General features: G+C 35.2%; 1 protein-coding gene across 1 annotated transcript in view; it reads left to right on the top strand.

Annotated features, from left to right (window-relative positions):
* LOC149805973 (fas-binding factor 1 homolog) overlaps window positions 1-21,997 on the top strand; it is a 128,817-nt gene that overhangs the window by 64,201 nt on the left and 42,619 nt on the right. Inside the window, exons 17-21 of the mRNA XM_089950770.1 lie at window positions 4,107-4,187; window positions 13,643-13,743; window positions 14,720-14,767; window positions 18,187-18,345; window positions 18,958-19,065. Coding sequence (XP_089806896.1) covers window positions 4,107-4,187; window positions 13,643-13,743; window positions 14,720-14,767; window positions 18,187-18,345; window positions 18,958-19,065 — 497 coding nt within the window. The remainder of the gene's footprint in view (window positions 1-4,106; window positions 4,188-13,642; window positions 13,744-14,719; window positions 14,768-18,186; window positions 18,346-18,957; window positions 19,066-21,997) is intronic.

Here is a 21,997-nt window from a genome sequence, read left to right as displayed (position 1 = left end):
TGATATGTTCACGTTTGTTGTAGATCAGAAACAGATGGTATTTCTAGTGATCTGGTAGAAGTCAGATTTCACCCCCTCACAACATTTTGTCCATTTCTATAATTTTTTACCTATATCCACATCATTTGGCTCTTTCCCATGTGCATTGTGCAGATTTTATTGAGCTCGCAGAGTTGATTTCCATCTGGCAGTGGACTTTTTTAGAGGGAGCTTGCAGAGTTAATTTCATTCTAGCAGTGGGCTTTTTTTAGAGACAGCTTGCAGAGTTGATTTCCATCTAGCAGTGGGGTTTTCCAGAGAGAGCTCACAGAGTTGATTTCCATTTGGCAGTGGGCTTGTTTAGAGAAAGCTTTAGCAACTCCTTTGCTTGCAGTGGAAAATTTGATTTTTCTTAGCTGCCTTTTCATTTACCTTTTCCAGATGGCCATACTAGCTCATTAGTGTCTTTTCTTGGGTTGAAATCAGTTAAGTTATGATTTTGACCATGACAAGACAGTTCATGTATCAGTACAGACAAACAATGGCTTATGTCAGGAATTCCTTTAGAAAAGCCCCAACTGGAGATTGTGGTCAGCATGAATGCCAGTTCTCATATTTGGGAATCAAGGAGTTGCCCTACTTTGCCACAGTCATTGGCAAGTGGGCCAGAAGATATCCACAGAAGGATAATTCTCATTATATCCAATGGGGTGAGGTGTGTTGTGTCTGACCAAATCACCTGACCAAAGGTATCATTGTCTGGGACTTTCTGCTCTAGTGCACCCACCTCAAGATCCAGACTCAGATGAAACACATTTCACCATATGCAAAGTCTTTGCTGACATGCTGTTAAGAAGGTGCCAGACCATTCACACTTAGTGGTCTTATCGTCTGTTGGTCTTAGCTTTGAGAGAATTAATGAACTTTTGGGGCATCCAGTTTGTCTCTTCAATCTCAGATCCAGAAGACTGTTCCATGGATGCTCTATCAGTTGATTGAATTGATTGTAGGGATTGCCTTCCCTCCAGCTGTTCTGGTACTGAGGATAATACAGAAAGTAAGGGGCTGTGCCTTCAGAGTGGTTATGATAGCCCCATGCATATTGGATAAGTCTGGAGTAGACATTTTACTTGATTAAGCAATATATATTTCCGGGGTAATCCTAGTGAGAACCAACCAAGTTGCAGGTGTTTTTTCCCTGCTCAGACAGGTTACTCCTTCACACCTGGCTGTTGTCAGGAGGGCATTGGTAGAAGAAATTTGGTTAAGGAGAAACTCACATAAACCAGAATGTCTTCCACTTTAAAGAATTGCAAGGAAAAGTGGCAGATTTTCAGGGATTGATACAGGGGCCATGCTATTGTTTCTTTGAATGTTTCAATCTCTCAGGGTTATCTCGTATTACAACAAGGTTACTGCTGTTACTATCCAGGGCTCCATTTCCATGATTTCCAAAAAAAATTTAGGCATCATGGTAAAGGGAATATAGGCCATGATAAGGGCCTATCAGACTTGCTGGTCATCTTTAACATAAATAGGCCTAGATCACTCACCTTGTTTTCATAGTGGAATCTTTAACAGGTTTTGAATTAACTCAGCTAAGATAAGTTTGAGCCTTTAACCAAACCCTTGCTGAACTACTTTCTTATAAAGATTGCATTATGATAGCTCTGACTTCATGCTGCAGGGTAAGCAAGTTGCATGTTCTTTTCTTTTGATGGACCTAAAATTCATTAGTTCAAATTGGATGGTTCCATGATTCTAATGATCCAATCAGGCTTTATAGTTAACAGCTGGTTATCATCTGCAGGGTCATCCCTCTCTGCCCATGGTTGATACATCGAGAGGGGCAGAGATACATGACCCAGACTGAGCTCTCAAGCACTAGTTAAAACACATGGAAAAAGTTGTCAGAACCAAACAACATTTCTTTCTTCTAGTGTATGCTGGAATGGAGGATATAACACCTTAAGCTTAATGTCTCAGCAGACTCCTTAGATCTCACAGGACTGGATACATTTCATGAAAATATCAGCTGATGAGATTTTTCAAATCTCTGACAGCCTTGCATTTGAATGATGTGTTTTGATACAAAATTGTGTCAAGCTGTTAGCCTTGCAAGCTGCCAGCCTTGCATTTGAATGATGTGTTTTGATAAAAATTGTATCAAGCTGTTAGCTGGCATGCATAGGCAACAAGGCAGAGTTTCTACTTCGGAGATCTAATGTTAAAGAGATGAGAAAGCTGGCATGCACAGGCAACAAGGCAGAGTTTCTACTTCCGAGATCTAATGTTAAAGAGATGAGAATTGAATCTTGTGGATACAGTGGCTACATCCCCGATGACAACCATACCCACTTGCTGTCATCATAGTCTCCTCATGGACATGATATTAGTGCTTTCCCTCGATTCATCTCAATTTTGTCTTTGTAAGAAAACCTAATTTATTTCTTATTACCCATTTATTGCAATGAGTTTTGGCTGTGTTGCTTTCATTTTAAGGAAGCGGTTTGGCCTTCATATAGAGACTTGGGCTGAATTTCCCTTAAAACATACCCATGGTTGAGTTTGGATTGTCATGCACTCTCTTCTACTGCCTGTTCCCCTAATGGTAATGTGATTAGAGAATGTATTCAATGGAGAAGCTAAATTTTTGGTTAAATTATATTTCTTAATAATACTTATATGGTCACATTACTATTGAGCACTCCCATACCTGCCTACAAATGTGAGCATCCTCATCAAGATATCACTCAGCATAAACTTGTAAAGATCCACTTGATAGATAGCCACCTAGCAGTAGTAAGGGGAGATAATTGGCATGAGTTTCTTCCCTCTATGTGACCTAACAACTGGAAAGTCAATATTTTGTTATTTCTGGGAGGATTGCATTTAAGAGGTAGCAGATTTTCTTTTCTGATGGTTATGTTATCAGGTAAGTATTCCTGGAGAAACATAATTTACCAAAAGATTTTTTTTCTTGATCAGTTCCCAGAGCATCAGACTTGCAATGTTCAGTCTCTCATGGTTATCTCCTATTACTACAAGGTTAGCTGCTGTTACTATCCAGGGCTCCAGTTCCATGACTTTGATCAGTTCCCAGAGCATCAGACTTGCAATCTAATTTTCCTGGTATTTTTTTTAAACACCCACCCAGCCAGTCAGAGTCAGGTGCCTTGGGAAGGGAACTTAATTCACATTCCCTTGTTTTGGTATAGTCAACAATGTATTGAAAGTACTGATTAAAACCAACATAAATCAATATTTTTCCAATTTCATTAAAACTGGAAGACAGACTAGGGTGCATAATGAATGACAGGTTATATATGTTCATCATATTAAATGATTTACTTGTAATATACCATACTGAATTATGGCAGATGTTAAAAAATTAAGGATATCTGTATATTTCCGATCTGTGCTAATTTATTTTATAGTTAATAGTATGGACACATCTCTGCCTTAAATTGGTAGGAATTTGGATACCATGTATACTCGCTTATAAATCAAGTCAAACTGCAAACAACAAAGATTTCAGGATTAGAATTAAACATGAAATAGCAAACTTTCTGATACCCATTATATTGTCACTCATGCATGTAGAGCACATTGTCTGCCATTGTGCAAAAATGATGCTGAATTGCATGCCTATTCAACTGATCTGTATGTTATGGAGGCTTTTCAAGTAATACTATTTCCATTGCTTCATACTTGTCACCATCAGTGCAAAGGCACTTGCTAGAAAATTCCAAGAATTACCCAAAACCTTGCTTGAGTTTCATATTTAAACATATCAATAAATTTGACATCTGTCCTCATCAGGAGAATTATATGGAGGTTCATTTTTATTTCATCTACTTCATACTTTGTGTCACAGGGAGTTCTTTTCAAAACTCTTTGTAGCAGTTTTCTTTGAAGATTTTTTTTACATATAGCAAAACCATAAAGCATTTAGGAAATTTGCTACATGCTACTATGTATTTGGAACTCTGTTGTTGTCAAAAATGTCCTGCAGTTTGGATATCATATAGTTACATGGCCTTTGCTATGTATTTCTCATTGATGGTACCAATATGTACACTACATAAGCCAGTTACAGACTATAAAAGTTAGTATTATTATTTCAGCCCTCGCTACTTGACAGACCACTTTTTCCAGACATGTATATGGCAGGATCCACTCTGTCCTCCATGGATGCTCAAGCCCAGGTAAAGAATTATGCCCAGAAATGAAATTTATTTGATGGGTATGGTTGTGGTATGTTTCTGGATTCAAGGTGGTTACATTTTTAGACAATATTTAGTTTGATATTTGTGTTACATTGTCCCAAAACAGACACTGAGTTTTATTCTCTGACATCATTATACATGAATTTGTCTAGCTTTTGATAATCTAATGAGTGTATGAATGATAGCAGGACAAAACAGTGATGTACATACAGGAAGTTTTTGTTCTTCACAGTCTGTCTATAGACAAAACTAGATAAGATAAATGTTTTTTGCTCAAAGTTGGCATAAAGAATATGGGTACATCAAGGCCACCAGGCTGAGACATACATTCCTACACCATGTTAAATGAGTTCTTTCACCTAACTTGGTACAAAGCACTTAGGTGGTTTTCTATTTGTTACATATGCCCTTTTTATTTAAAACATTTTTTCATCAAATACTTTAATGTATCTTTGTAAAAAAATGGAATTAAGGCATTTGGGGATTAATGAAAGAAAATGGACAACCCAATTAAAAACTCATGAGACATATGATACCAGGACTAGGGCTAAAAAGATACTGTCATGTACCTTATTGGTCTGTCTACATGCTGATGTGGTAATTTATTCTTTAGCTTTGGACCTTTACAATTTCATATATGGGACATATGTATGGCTTTAAAATGTAGGCATGGGTGAATGGATTTTTATTTATTTCTCTAATTTAACATAGGTTTTAGACAATTTAAGTGAACCATTTTCTTACACCCAATTTACTGAAAACACACTCACTTTGAGGCAAATTTAATATACTAACAGTAATTAAATGCATACAGTTATAAGGGAGCTCATTAATTGACAGTTCTTTCAAACTCACTATTTTGTTTTCATTCCAGAAATTATTGATGCATTAAATTTGATTATTAAAGCATTTAGCAAAAAAAGTCCAACAAAAAATGAAGATTCAATTTCCTTCAGTCATGCCAAATAGATTTGTATTGACATTTAGATATTTTTAATAAGAAAGTTCTAAATGTTTTTGTTTTGTTTTATTGTCTTTTTTTTCTAATTGAAAAGTAGCAAGAATGTAAAATTTAAGCAAAACTAACACACCCTGCTTGTGCCCCATTGATGGGAAAGTCTTAACAGTATTATAGCAAGATGTAATTCATTGAAATTTCAGTCAGAGTCAATGGAGTGGCTGTTCTCTATGATTAGTCTACATTTCTGTTACAGATATTTTTTAATTTTTTTCCTCTGATTTAGTCAATGAATTTGAATCCTCAATAATATTAATAGACAGAATGAACATTCCTTCACCTATACTGCACCATAAAAAGTTCCAGAGGTCATATTTTGAAAGTCGTGAGTACAAGTAGAAATTGTTTACTGGATGGTGTTGGAATTTTCGATGACTGACATTGTGGAAAGTCCCTTCTCTGAGTGTTATTAGTGTTGCAGCTGCAAACAGAATCAACAAGTACATGATCCATAAGTTTACCCAGGTGTTTCTGCTCTTCGATTTTCTAAATCCATTTTGTTAAAATTCTTTCCACTGAGAATTCAGCACTCAATTGAAGATAAAATGTTGTAAGTACAGTTGTTGGCCCTTAAATAATTGTCTTTATCTCTGGTAACTACTGAGAGCAAAGTATGAACTGTTTTGTTTCATTAAAGGGACCAGGTAGGCACCAATATAAGTACAAACACCAATATAAGTACAAACACCAGTATAAGTATTTAATTCAACAGGACTGATGTTGATAATTTCCATTTTCTCAGAATAAGGGTCATTTCTAACCATGTCTTGAATTTGGACATGACTCTGTCTTTGTTGCTGTGTTGGATTTTTTAAATACTTTTGGATTCCGGACTGTACTGAGTAGCTGCAAAGTACTTTGTCTCTCCCTTGCTGTGATGTTTAGTGTCACTGAACAACAGCTTCCCTGAGAACTCATTATCAAACATTCTGTCCAAAATATTGCTGTCAGCCACAACTAATTCTTAATTTCTCAGGCAGGTACTGTAAAGTGCCCATAAAACTCTTTGTTGCTACTTTCATTATGCACCGTTTAGCCCGAAACATTTTGCCTTTTTCACCAGTGATGATTGCAGATGACACAGAAGGATACATTGTTCAAAAACCGTCAGGAAACATCAACAACAAATAACAAACATGCAAAACAAAATAAAAGCCTATATGACTTCCATTTCTTAAATTAGTAAAGTAGTTCCTACTGGGTGTATGATGTGGAAGTTATTGGGGTGTGATGCAGAAACACAGATTGAATGTATGAAATGCCAGCTCAGCAATGTAGGAATAAAATGCATATGTAATAAAAACATTTCACATACAAGAATGTCAGTAGTCAAAGTAACATGTACAGCACTAGTTCTACTGGAGATACTTTATGGAAAAAATATGAAACAAGATAGCCAATACAAAAGCAAACATGTAAACAAATATTTATGTATAAAATTACAGCAAAGATGCTTGTATACGTATTACAGGACAAATTACATTATATTTATGGTACACATAATATAAAATACTCATTTACAAGCTAGATGTACATCAACACATAATATAAAATACTCATTTACAAGCTAGATGTACATCAACACATAATATAAAATACTCATTTACAAGCTAGATGTACATCAACACATAATATAAAATACTCATTTACAAGCTAGATGTACATCAACACATAATATAAAATACTCATTTACAAGCTAGATGTACATCAACACATAATATAAAATACTCATTTACAAGCTAGATGTACATCAACACATGCAAGTAAGAATGATTATTTATTAGTTCAAGAAAAATATCCAAATGCAAAATATGTTTAATTCATGTCCTACTGATGTTGCACATTTACATAAAATTTATAATCATTGAAGTCTAATTGTGTATCAGCAATTTGTGGAAGCTGAAAGTCAGGACACAAACAACTAACATGTGGAACTATTTCTGATCTCTATTGTTATATCCCGTTCAGTGTTACCCTTACAAAAAATTCATCTATATCTGCCTGATAATCTAACCTCTCTTGATAAAAAGTTACTGTATCTGATACTCAACCTTCTTGATAGAGTACTACAGTATCTGTATCTGTCTGTATTTGTATCTGCCTGATTCTCCAAACCCTTTTGATAGAGTATTACTGTATTTGTATCTGCCTGATACTCCAAACCCTCTTGATAGAGAATTACTGTATTTGCGTATGCCTGATACTCTGAACCCTCTTGATAGAGAATTACTGTATTTGTATCTGCCTGATACTCCAAACCCATTTGATAGAGTATTACTGTATTTATATCTGCCTGATAATCTGAACCCTCTTGATAGAGTATTACTGTATTTATATCTGCCTAATACTCTAAACCCTTTTGATAAGAGTATTACTGTAATTCTATCTGCCTAGTACTCCAAAACCTCTTGATAGAGTATTTTTGTATTTGTATCTGCCTGATGCTCCAAACCCTCTTGGTAGAGTATTACTGTATTCATATCTGCCTAGTACTCCAAAACCCTCTTGATAGGGTATTACTGTATTTGTATCTGCCTGATACTCCAAACCTCTTGATAGAGTATTACTGTATTTGTTTCTGCCTGATTCTCCAAACCCTCTTGATAGAGAATTACTGTATTTGTATCTCCTTGATACTCCAAACCCTCTTGATAGAGTATTACTGTATTTGTATCTCCTTGATGCTCCATACCCTCTTCATAGAGTATTACTGTATTTATATCTGCCTAGTACACCAAACCCTCTAATAGAATATTACTGTATTTATATCTACCTGATACTCTGAACCCTCTTAATAGAGTATTACTGTACTTGTATCTGCCTGATACTCCAAACCCTCTAGATCGAGTATTACTTTATTTGTATATGCCTAGTACTCCAGACCCTCTTGATAGAGTATTACAATATTTGTATGCATAATACTCTATACCCTCTGGATAGAGTATTACTTTATTTGCATCTGCCTGATACTTCAAACCCTCTAATAGAGTATTACTGTATTTATATCTGCCTGATACTCTGAACCCTCTCGATAGAGTATTACTGTATTTATATCTGCCTGATTCTCCAAAACCCTCTTGATAGAGTATTACTGTATTTGTATCTGCCTGATTCTCCAAACCCTCTTGATAGAGTATTACTGTATTTATATCTGCCCGATACTTCAAACCCATTTGATAGAGTATTACTGTATTTGTATCTGCCTGATTCTCCAAACCCTCTTAATAGAGAATTACTGTATTTGTATCTGCCTGATACTCTGAACCCTCTTGATAGAGAATTACTGTATTTGTATCTGCCTGATTCTCCAAACCCTCTTGATAGAGTATTACTGTATTTATATCTGCCTGATACTCCAAACCCATTTGATAGAGTATTACTGTATTTGTATCTGCCTGATTCTCCAAACCCTCTTGATAGAGAATTACTGTATTTGTATCTGCCTGATACTCTGAACCCTCTTGATAGAGTATTACTGTATTTATATCTGCCTGATACTCTGAACCCTCTTGATAGAGTATTACTGTATTTATATCTGCCTGATACTCCAAACCCATTTGATAGAGAATTACTGTATTTGTATCTGCCTGATTCTCCAAAACCCTCTTGATAGAGAATTACTGTATTTGTATCTGCCTGATTCTCCAAACCCTCTTGATAGAGTATTACTGTATTTATATCTGCCTGATACTCTGAACCCTCTTGATAGAGTATTACTGTATTTGTATCTGCCTGATTCTCCAAAACCCTCTTGATAGAGTATTACTGTATTTATATCTGCCTGATACTCCAAACCCTCTTGATAGAGAATTACTGTATTTGTATCTGCCTGATACTCTGAACCCTCTTGATAGAGAATTACTGTATTTGTATCTGCCTGATTCTCCAAACCCATTTGATAGAGTATTACTGTATTTGTATCTGCCTGATACTCCAAACCCTCTTGATAGAGTATTACTGTATTTGTATCTGCCTGATTCTCCAAACCCTCTTGATAGAGTATTACTGTATTTGTATCTGCCTGATTCTCCAAACCCATTTGATAGAGTATTACTGTATTTGTATCTGCCTGATACTCCAAACCCTCTTGATAGAGAATTACTGTATTTGTATCTGCCTGATTCTCCAAACCCTCTTGATAGAGTATTACTGTATTTGTATCTGCCTGATTCTCCAAACCCGTTTGATAGAGTATTACTGTATTTGTATCTGCCTGATACTCCAAACCCTCTTGATAGAGAATTACTGTATTTGTATCTGCCTGATACTCCAAACCCTCTTGACAGAGTATTACTGTATTTGTATCTGCCTGATACTCTGAACCCTCTTGATAGAGAATTACTGTATTTGTATCTGCCTGATTCTCCAAACCCATTTGATAGAGTATTACTGTATTTGTATCTGCCTGATTCTCCAAAACCCTCTTGATAGAGTATTACTGTATTTGTATCTGCCTGATTCTCCAAACCCTCTTGATAGAGAATTACTGTATTTGTATCTGCCTGATTCTCCAAACCCATTTGATAGAGTATTACTGTATTTGTATCTGCCTGATTCTCCAAACCTCTTGATAGAGTATTACTGAATTTATATCTGCCTGATTCTCCAAACCCTCTTGATAGAGTATTACTGTATTTGTATCTGCCTGATACTCTGAACCCTCTTGATAGAGTATTACTGTATTTGTATCTGCCTGATACTCCAAACCCTCTTGATAGAGTATTACTGTATTTGTATCTGCCTGATTCTCCAAACCTCTTGATAGAGAATTACTGTATTTGTATCTGCCTGATTCTCCAAACCCTCTTGATAGAGTATTACTGTATTTGTATCTGCCTGATACTCTGAACCCTCTTGATAGAGTGTTACTTTATTTGTATCTGCCTGATACTCCAAACCCTCTTGATAGAGAATTACTGTATTTGTATCTGCCTGATACTCCAAACCCTCTTGATAGAGTATTACTGTATTTGTATCTGCCTGATTCTCCAAACCCTCTTGATAGAGAATTACTGTATTTGTATCTGCCTGATTCTCCAAACCCATTTGATAGAGTATTACTGTATTTGTGTCTGCCTGATACTCTGAACCCTCTTGATAGAGTATTACTGTATTTGTATCTGCCTGATTCTCCAAAACCCTCTTGATAGAGAATTACTGTATTTGTATCTGCCTGAGTCTCCAAACCCATTTGATAGAGAATTACTGTATTTGTATCTGCCTGATTCTCCAAACCCATTTGATAGAGTATTACTGTATTTGTATCTGCCTGATTCTCCAAACCCATTTGATAGAGTATTACTGTATTTGTATCTGCCTGATACTCTGAACCCTCTTGATAGAGAATTACTGTATTTGTATCTGCCTGATTCTCCAAAACCCTCTTGATAGAGAATTACTGTATTTGTATCTGCCTGATTCTCCAAACCCATTTGATAGAGAATTACTGTATTTGTATCTGCCTGATTCTCCAAACCCATTTGATAGAGTATTACTGTATTTGTATCTGCCTGATTCTCCAAACCCATTTGATAGAGTATTACTGTATTTGTATCTGCCTGATACTCTGAACCCTCTTGATAGAGTATTACTGTATTTGTATCTGCCTGATTCTCCAAACCCATTTGATAGAGTATTACTGTATTTGTATCTGCCTGATACTCTGAACCCTCTTGATAGAGAATTACTGTATTTGTATCTGCCTGATTCTCCAAACCCATTTGATAGAGTATTACTGTATTTGTATCTGCCTGATACTCTGAACCCTCTTGATAGAGTAGTACTGTATTTGTATCTGCCTGATTCTCCAAACCCTCTTGATAGAGAATTACTGTATTTGTATCTGCCTGATTCTCCAAAACCCTCTTGATAGAGTATTACTGTATTTGTATCTGCCTGATACTCCAAACCCATTTGATAGAGTATTACTGTATTTATATCTGCCTGATAATCTGAACCCTCTTGATAGAGTATTACTATATTTATATCTGCCTAGTACTCTAAACCCTTTTGATAAGAGTATTACTGTAATTATATCTGCCTAGTACTCCAAAACCTCTTGGTAGAGTATTTTTGTATTTGTATCTGCCTGATGCTCCAAACCCTCTTGATAGAGTATTACTGTATTCATATCTACCTAGTACTCCAAAATCCTCTTGATAGTGTATTAATGTTATTGTATCTGCCTGATACTCCAAACCTTTTGATAGAGAATTACTGTATTTGTATCTCCTTGATACTCCAAACCCTCTTCACAGAGTATTACTGTATTTATATCTGCCTAGTACACCAAACCCTCTAATAGAATATTACTGTATTTATATCTGCCTGATACTCCGAACACTCTTAATAGAGTATTACTGTACTTGTATCTGCCTGATACTCCAAACCCTCTAGATCGAGTATTACTTTATTTGTATATGCCTAGTACTCCAGACCCTCTTGATAGAGTATTACTGTATTTGTATATGCATAATACTCTAGACCCTCTGGATAGAGTATTACTGTATTTATATCTGCCTGATACTCTGAACCCTCTTGATTGAGTATTACTGTATTTGTATCTGCCTGATTCTCCAAACCCTCTTGATAGAATATTACAGTATTTGTGTATGCCTGATACTCCAAACCCTCTTGATAGAGTATTACTGTATTTGTGTATGCCTGATACTCCAAACCCTCTTGATAGAGTATTACTGTATTTGTATCTGCCTGATTCTCCAAACCCATTTGATAGAGTATTACTGTATTTATATCTGCCTGATACTCTGAACCCTCTTGATAGAGTATTACTGTATTTATATCTGCTTAGTACTCTAAACCCTTTTGATAAGAGTATTACTGTAATTATATCTGCCTAGTACTCCAAACCCTCTTGACAGAGTATTACTGTATTTATATCTGCCTGATCCTCTGAACCCTCTTAATAGAGTATTACTGTACTTGTATCTGCCTGATACTCCAAACCCTCTAGATCGAGTATTAATTTATTTTTATATGCCTAGTACTCCAGACCCTCTTGATAGAGTATTACTGTATTTGTATATGCATAATACTCTAGACCCTCTGGATAGAGTATTACTTTATTTGTATCTGCCTGATACTTCAAACCCTCTAATAGAGTATTACTGTATTTATATCTGCCTGATACTCCAAACCCTCTTGATAGAGTATTACTGTATTTATATCTGCCTAGTACTCCAAACCCTCTAATAGAATATTACTGAATATCTGTATCTGCCTGATACTCCAGACCCTCTTGATAGAGTATCACTTTTTTATATCTGCCTAGTACTCCAGACCCTCTTGATAGATTATTACTCTATTTATATCTGCCTAGTACTCCAGACCCTTTAATAGATTATTACTGTATTTACATCTGCCTAGTATGCCAAACTCTCTAATAGAGCATTACTGCATCTGCATGATACTCAAAACCCTCTTGATAGAGTATACTATATCATTATCAGTCTGTATCTGTATCTGCCTGATACTCCAAAACAATCTTGAAATAGTTTTATTGTATCTGTATCAGTCTGTGTCTTTGTCTGTCAGATACTCCAAACCCTCTTGATAGAGTATTACTTGGAGTACTCATTTAATTTGATTGAGAGTGAACATGCTGTTTCTGAAGAATATCTGGTAGGTCCAAAAAGGAAAATATAATTCATTGCTGAAATTTAAACTGTAGTGAGTGGAAGTCATAGATACTGTATCAAGATCAAGATAAGGGCTTTATAAATAATGTGGAAGAAGAAAAATGATGGATATATGATATGGATGAATTATATGACAAATGACTGATGGATGAAATAAATAAATATTAAAATAAGTGAATAATGTATTGGATGATTATAGATAGATCAAATGTGCCAAACCTGTGGGCTGCATACTCCTCTGAGGCAGCAGGGGCCATGGGGTTATTCCAAGGGGTATGTATTTTCTTAATTAACAGTGCCTTAAACTTTTAGCACATGGGGGACCACAAAATGTTTGGAAGTTAAGAAGGTGTCCTCATACTCTAAAAGATTGGGAACTACTGGATTAGATGATGGCGGACTAGACTTGAAAGATGCAAGCTCTGGTCTTTTTAGCAGACTACATATACATGCATCACCAGATACATTGCTCAAAAGTAGTATGATCAGAATTATTGCAAAATGTATCATTTTAAGTGGTATGTTCTGTATATTTTTAACCTTTACTGCTTGCATTAGTTGTGCATGCATGGCCAAGGTAAAGGTTAGTTCTGTAGCTATTTGTATGGAAAATAGTATATAAGACATATCCATTTATACATGACTAATCCCATAAGCCCAGAACACTTACTATGAGTAAAAGTCTCTAATTGATAATTATCACAGATTCCCATACAAACATCAAACTGTTTATTTGAAGACTTATTGGGCCATTTCAGGTCAGGAGAATGGAGTTGGAACTTCAGTATGCTCATGATCTCCTGAACAGCACCAAAAAGAGATATGAGGAGGAAATTGCAGCTGTAGAGAAGTCATACAAGTAAGTATATATACACATTGATATGTGGACATAGAGGAGTAGTAAATTATTGTTTATTTACACCAAATTTCAATTTATTGTTTATTTACACCAAATTTCATTGAAGAAGTGAATATATATAACGAGTAAATCACTCCTACACTTTTTGAAACAATAATTCAGAGTTCTCATGATTTTGAAAACTGCTTGGTTTTGGTAATTACCTTGAAAATTCTTGAAATCAAGGTCAGCTCCAAAAATGACTGGAATGGTACTTGTAAATGCTCTCACTAGTCCTTGAAAAGTGCTTCATTTTCCCAACAAGTGTATTTCATTGACAAACATGAATTTTTTGACAAAGCCTTAGATACTTTCTTTATAGAGATTGACAAATTTCATTCAGAAGGAATATGTGTTATTCAGCTGAATATTTTCTTTAAACGTTAAAAAACCCAAAACTTTTTTAATTGTTTGAACAGTTACATGTACACACACACATATGTTCTGTTCTGTCATAATGACATCTTCATAGTCACATGAGTGCTTTCCTTATTTCACACAAACACACACAAGCAAAATTCTCTTGCTGTTTCTCTCAAATTACTTGAATTGGTTTTAAAAATGTACAAGATTTTGTCTTAAGACCACACACACACACACACACACACACACACATATATATATATATATATAAGGACATACCCTCAGTAAACCGAAAACCTCTAAATATATTTTTAAAAATTTGGTCACAAGGGTTTTTGGTATTGAGGGTTTTACTGTATTTCACTGTATTTTGTTTTAAAGTACATTTTAGGCATATAATGGATGAAGAGATAGATACTGTCCCATCTGGTCATACATTTGCCATTACATAATACCATATATGAGGTGGAATTTGTTAGTTTCCAACAGTTTTGGTTTTCTTGATTGCTACCAATTATAAATTATTTCTATTTTATGACAGTAAATTCACAGTTTTTTTTGTTTTTTTTTGTAGAACAAGGATTGAATTAATTGAAGAAACAAACCAGAGGAGAGAACAAAGGTAAATTGTTCAAGTATTATATAATCATAATTTTTGGCATGAGTATGAGATTGTCAGAGAAACAGTTTGTGAGGTCTGTCTTAAAAATCTGTAAAATATGATTTAAATGTACAAAGAGGCCCAAGTTATTGTAATAATTTCAGCTTAATGTACAGTCTGTTGAAGCTAGCCAGTACCTTTTTACACACTGGTATTGGAAAGAAAATCTTATATTATACATACAAATGTTGAGCTAAGAAAATGTGATACATAGAATAGATTTTTAATATAGATCTGCTTTATTTTTTGCACAATTCTTGCATATACTTTAATTTTCAAACACATCACTTTTTAGATTCTAGACTTCATTGATAATAAAAAATTACAAATTGTTGACAAAATTCTGTGTACCAGAAATTTTGTTATAGAAAAATAATTATGATGTTTATGGATCATGTGTGTGTGAAAAGTTAATGGTTATGAAAAATTACTTGAAGTATAGTAGCCTGGCCATATGGTCAGACATTCGGATGGTACAGTATTGTTCATCAAGTATCTTCCACACATCATCTGTTCATGATCATCTTCATTTACTATTTTCAGCTCCTTTTCAGAAACCAAGTTTCTCATGGAGCATCCTAACATGAAGCTCTTTCAGGGCTGCACAAAAATATCTAATATGGTCACCATTGCTAAAAACAGAAAATGATTTAGGTGACTTCTCAAAAACCACTCAACTGACCAAATTTGATAGCATATTTCATTAAGGATTTGTATAAATAATGCAAATCTGCCATCAAATCTGGCTGCTCTTACTGCCACTTAAAACACCTTTAAACTTTAAATAACGTTTTAAAAAATTGCTTAGCAAAATTTAATTTGACCAAATTTGACAGAAAGCATCTTAACATAAAGGCCTTTTCTGATTTTACACATTTGCTAATATTCCATTAAATGTCTGCCAGTATTAAAAGTTGAAAAATCTTTAAATAAATTCTTTTAAAAACCACTCAACAGAATTAGACCAAATTTGACAGAGAACATCTGCAATGAAAGCCTTTCAAATTTACGCAGTGATGCTAATTAGGCATGAAATATGGCCACCAAATTGAATTATTAAAAAAGTAAAAACAAATAAGCAACTTGTTCTTCACAACTGCTGAACAGAATTTGACCAAATTTAACACAAAACATCATGGTATGAAGGCCTTTCAAGTCTGCCAAGCCATCATAAGATAAGGACACAATTACCAAACATTGGAAACAAGAACCATTGCAATGACTTCTTAAAAAATTCTTGGCAGACTTTGATTAAGTTTTACAGAATATATCCTGTTTTAAAAGCTGAAGAAGGTTGTACATATGATACATACATAATTAAAAAAAATGGACCAGATTTGACATAAAACATCTTTTGTTTGAAGCCTTCTTCATTTGTACAAAATGATCCAGAATAGCTGTCCAGTATGGCTTTTGTTACCTAAAATATCAAAACCACCAATCAGCTTTTCAGAAATGACTCAACGGAAATTGTTAAATTTTTATAGTAAACATCCCGGCTTGAATGTCATTCAGTTTATACAGATTGTGTTTCTCTGTCTTAAGAGATGGCTGACGATAGTAGAGAACCTTTAAACAACTTTTGAAAAGAATGGAAAAATTTAAGATAACATTTTGCCCCACAAGTCAACAGAATTTGAAGAAATTTTAACAGAATGCTCACTCCTAAAGCAGATTTATTTGCTAACTGCTCTTGCATTTGGCTTTGAATTAACTAATTTTGATGTGGTCCCAATTATCATGGATTTGTGTGGTTGCTACCAGCCATGAATTTAAAGACCTAAATGAACAGTGATTACTTTTTGGAAGCAGTAGGACCTCTCCCATAGACATAAGTTTAACTATCAACAAAAATGTATTTGTTTGAAAACCACAGTAAATATCCTTAAAAAAAAAATTCTTAGTATATCTTGTTTGTATGAGTTCACTGTTGTTAGACATGTAGTGAAATTTTACAGGTTGTTGAATGTTTCCAGTGATCTAGGGATTGAACGAAGACAGAATCTTGAACAGTTTATTCCTGTCTTCTAAGGTTATACACAATAATATATAAATCCTGTGATCTTTTTGTGTATGCATTATGAGAATTTATATAGATTGTTCTCTGACTATAGGCAGCATCCCTGTTATGTAAGTTAATTCTTAAAACTTACCTATCTTGTGTCATTTTTTACACACCCATCATAAAGTTCATAGAATCATGTTATGATAGTTTTGTCTGTCCATCTGTCTGTTCAGCTACTGCTTCAGTGGCCTAGAGGTCAAAGTGTCTGCCTTAGATGCGGGAGGTCATGGTTTGAACCCTGGAAGAGTCATACCAACAAAAATGGTACTAACAGCTGCCAAGCTTGGCGCTGAGCATTAAAAGTTAGTGTTAGGACTGGTCGGCCTGGTGTCAGGATAATGTGAATGGATGGGACTTCATGCATCACTATAAACTGCCACAATGCAGACATTGTAGCGATATGACTGAAAAATTGTTGTTGTTCTTGTAGTTGTTGTTGTAGGGTTTAACGCCATTTTTCAGCACACGATAGGCTATACATGGCGGCCAGTATTAATGGTGGAGGAAGAACCCGGGAAATCCCCGGAAAGAACCACCGACCCTTGAGAAGCTACTGGCAAACTTTCTCACATATCCACATTGGCCGAATCCGAGACTCGAACCCATGCAGACAGAGGTGAGATGGCAGTGATCCGTAACGGAGAGCGCTTTAGACCACTCGGCCATTCGAGGCCCCGAAAAATTGTTAAAGCTACATTAAAAATCCAAATCACACACACACACACAGACACACACACACACACACACACACACAGACACACACACACACACACACACACACACACACACACACACACACACACACACAGAGTCTATTTAGTTATTCTCTATTTCATTTCTGCACAATAATTCAACTTTTCAACCATCCACCATTACTAAACTTGTATTTTAGCAAAGAAGGCTCTGAATCTCCAAGGTTAATGACACAGCAACTAAAATAAGTAAAATTGTTTCCACACAGTAACTTGTGTTGTGTACCAAATCACTTGACCAAACACTGTAAATGGCTTGCACTTGAGATAAGAAAGACACCTATTAATTTTGGAGTGAAAAGATAAGAGGTCTGTAGCACAGTGACTCTAACATGAAAAATGGTTTCAATGTTATATCTTCAGTTATCCTACCTTGAGCAGAATTTGTGGATTTCTTGCACATAAGACAAGGAAGACTTCAACTGAATTTAGATTCACAAGGTCAAGTATTTGACCAATGAAAGAAGGTTTTACATAAATGGGATATAGTAATACTATTTGACCCATGATGGATATTAATGTATTATTGTACAGAATACGGTACTCTTGTTGTGTTGTTGTAGGTGGAGTGAGGAGAATGAGCAGCTTCACAACCAACAGCTGACTCGAATACGGCAAATGGAGGAGGAGAAAGCAGCACTGATGTCCAAGCACTACCAGAAACTAGAGAAGGCTGAGCATGAAAAGGCAGAAGAAATAGAACGACTCAAGGAAATTCACAAGTCAGATTGCCTAATGACTCCTTTATATTTTACACAAAACATTTATTGACATAACAGATATTCCATTGTAGTTGTATGTGCATTGGATCAGGTGATTACATTGGTTGTTTCATCAAACAGATCAAACTTTTCAATATATATTTTGATATGTTACTTGATATCAGAAATTTTTCTTGTGTTTTAATTTTTGCTATCGTAGAGTATACAAATGAAACCACATGAAATAATGGTTAGATATTTTATCTCCATAACATTAAAACTGAACCAAATGACTCAAATTAGAAGCTTCCAAACTTTTAATTTTAAAAAGAAAAAGTATTTGCAAATGCTGTTTGTTTGTTGTTAAGCCTGTGTTTAGCAGATGGCAAGATGTAGAAATCACTTTTACAGGGATGTTGGTGGCATCATCAACGTTGCAAGTAATAGCTAGGTTGGCAGACAAAACATGGCTTTTCTTGTGGAGGTTTTGTTTAATTATTTCATATATGGGAAACCAAGAAATTTTCCTCCTAAATTTAGAAAATTTGTCTTTTATCTGACTATTTTCTGACTTTATTATGTAAGACATATCCATGCACTCTGTTCACTTACCCACCCTATTGTGCATTTCAGACAAGCATTAGACCAGATGCGACATGATCAGGAAGAGTCCCTAGGGAGACTGAAGAGGTCCAAGGACCAACAAATTGAGGCCGCTGCTGAGTCGCATAACACTTCTAAGTTAGTCACTTCCTACTATTTAGTACCATAGTTATGTGTATCATCAACCACCTTGTAAAAGAACAACATAGTTATGTGTATCATCAACCCTCTTCCCCATAAACAGAAGCACCATAGTTAAGTGTATCATCAACCCTCCTGTAAAAGCAGAAGGATCATAGTTATGTGTATCATCAACCATCCTGTAAACAGAACAACCATAGTTATGTGTATCTTCAACCTTCCTGTAAACAGAACAACCATAAATATGTGTATTGTCAACCTTCCTGTAAACAGAACCACCATCATTATGTGTATCATCAATCACCTTGTAAACGGAACAACCATAGTTATGTGTATCATCAGCTACCTTGTAAACAGAAGAGTTTATAAGATGGTCTTTCATCCATCATCTGATGTCTGTCCATCTGTTTGCTCAAGTTTTTTATTGCTGCTTCTTCTCATCTATTTGGAGGATTGCCATGAAACTTGACACACACATTCATCCCATAGCTGATGTCAACACTGCCTTAGACAAATGGTATCAGATGTTCCATGCAGCCTATGCCCCAATTAAAACAGAAATGGTTAAACACCAAATTACACCAAAGTGGATTACCCCTGAGATCAATGAGGCTAGGCACCTAATAGATAATTTCCACCAGAAAAAAAGACATGAAAAGCTATAGAAAGTGGAGGAATAAAACTAAGCAACTGATAGATAAGACAAAAGAGAACTACTATAAACAGGCTATTGATGAAAGTAAGAGTACCAAGACATTGTGGAAGCATCTAAAAGAGCTGAACCCACCCAAGAACAGTTGTTTTCCCCCTAGACTTAAGCAAAATGAGGATATAGCAACACCTGTACAAGACATTGTGGAATGTTCAGCAGTTTCTTCACAAGCATCTCCAGTAACAGTATTCAGAACAAGACAAACAACCCAATTGAACTTGATGCTGTTCTTTCATTTATAAGCTAAAATTCCTGATGATAATTACTTTTCAATAGCTAATGTTAGTGAAGCTGATGTTTCTGGTATGCTAATTAAGGTGAATATTAATAAAACCTCTGGATTGGATGGTATTGGTCCACAAATTCTTAATATTGCTGCACCAGTAATAACAAAGTCATTAACACATATCATAAACTTAAGTATAATGAGTGGTAATTTTCCAGAAACACTGAATGTGCAAAGGTTACACCTATCTTTAAGAAAGGAGAAAAGAAGGATACAGGGAATTACAGACCAATATCAATTCTACCTGTATTGTCAAAAATTATTTGAAAAGCATGTAGCCATTCAGGTCTATACATTTTTTGAAACATACTCTCTATTTCATAAAGCACAATCAGGATTTAGAAATTACCACTCATGTCAAACAGAACTTACCAAATTAATTGATCTTTGGCTGAAGGAAATGGATAATGGACATATGACTGGGATTGTTTTCCTTGACGTCAAGAAAGCCTTTGATCTTGTTGATCATGAAATTCTGCTGCAAAAGTTGAACTGTTACAGGTTTGACAATCCTTCTTTAAACTGGTTTAGGTCATACCTAAACCAAAGGTCTCAACAAGTAAGCATTGGCAACATTAGCTCTCAAACTTGGACTATTCATTCAGGGGTCCCTCAAGGCTCAGTTTTAGGCCCTCTCCTCTTCCTTATCTATATCAATGATCTACCATTAAATAATGAATCCTTAAATACATATTTGTTAGCAGACAATGCAACCTTGTATACATCTAGTTCTGATACTGAAGTTATCCAAATGAGATTAAACTCGGACCTTATTAGAGTCCAAAACTGGGCACAGCTAAATATCATGGTAATTAATGAAGGTAAAACAAAATGTATGATTTTGGGACATCACAAAAGCTACATAAGTGTAGGTGTGTCCATAGATAATAATTTATTATGGAATGACTATATTGATAAGCTTAGTAAAACACTGTTGTCATCCAAAATTGCCCTACTCAGCAGAATCAAGAAATATTTACCTATGGAAACTCGAAATCTGTACTACAAGTCATATATTCTTCCAACACTGGACTATTGTTCAAATGTATGGGGAAACTGTGCTAAATCTGAGCTTGACAGGATTTATAAACTTCAGAAACGAGCAGCACGCGTAATTTTGCATGCATCTATTCATCATCCCTCAAAAGCATTGTTTACAGAACTCAAACGGTCCACAATATATGACAGTATAGATTTTCACAAGGCAGTTCTTTTATATAAATGTCTACATGGAACTGCACCAGAGTATCTTCAGGACTTATTCGACCTTTTCAACACAATACCAGTTGACATCAATATCACATGGAAAACTTCTACCACCAAAACAAAGAACAGTGCAGTTTAAAAAGAGCTTCCAATACTCTGGTACAGTTCTGTGGAACAAGCTTCCACTACATGTAAAATCTGCTGAAAATATTAGAGTATTTAAGAAGAGATATCATGAGCATGTATATGTTTCAAATAGATAATGGAATTTAGTATTTTAATACTAAACATGTTAAAATAAACAGTAATAATTGCTATCTTCATATAATGTGCATTGTTATACTCTCCTTAAGAATGCCTGAAGGGAGAAAAGCCTTGACTAATGAGTCACCCTCTATCAATAAACATTATTATTATTATTATTATTATTATTATGGTCTAGTTGTCCTAAATGAATATCCTTAATGGCCAACAGTCAACCATGTCTGATGGAGCCAGTCCACTGACTCTTCCTGTAGCTGTGGAGCTGTACAGACCATGTCTCACATTGCGAACAAATGTCACTGACAAATGTTCCCCAGTGAACTGCGGGCTCTGCATCTTGCTGAAGATGATACTGTAAAATGGCTGGGCATGCACTGCACACGATGAATAAATAAATGGCCAGCACAGCAGCCACTTGAAAATCTTGTTATCGCTACTTCTCATAAATGGATGGTCATATC

Source organism: Sinohyriopsis cumingii, chromosome 2 (assembly GCF_028554795.1).
Source record: "Sinohyriopsis cumingii isolate HCF-2022 chromosome 2, ASM2855479v2, whole genome shotgun sequence".
NCBI classification, from domain to species: domain Eukaryota; kingdom Metazoa; phylum Mollusca; class Bivalvia; order Unionida; family Unionidae; genus Sinohyriopsis; species Sinohyriopsis cumingii.
This window is presented reverse-complemented; position numbering and strand designations above follow the sequence as displayed.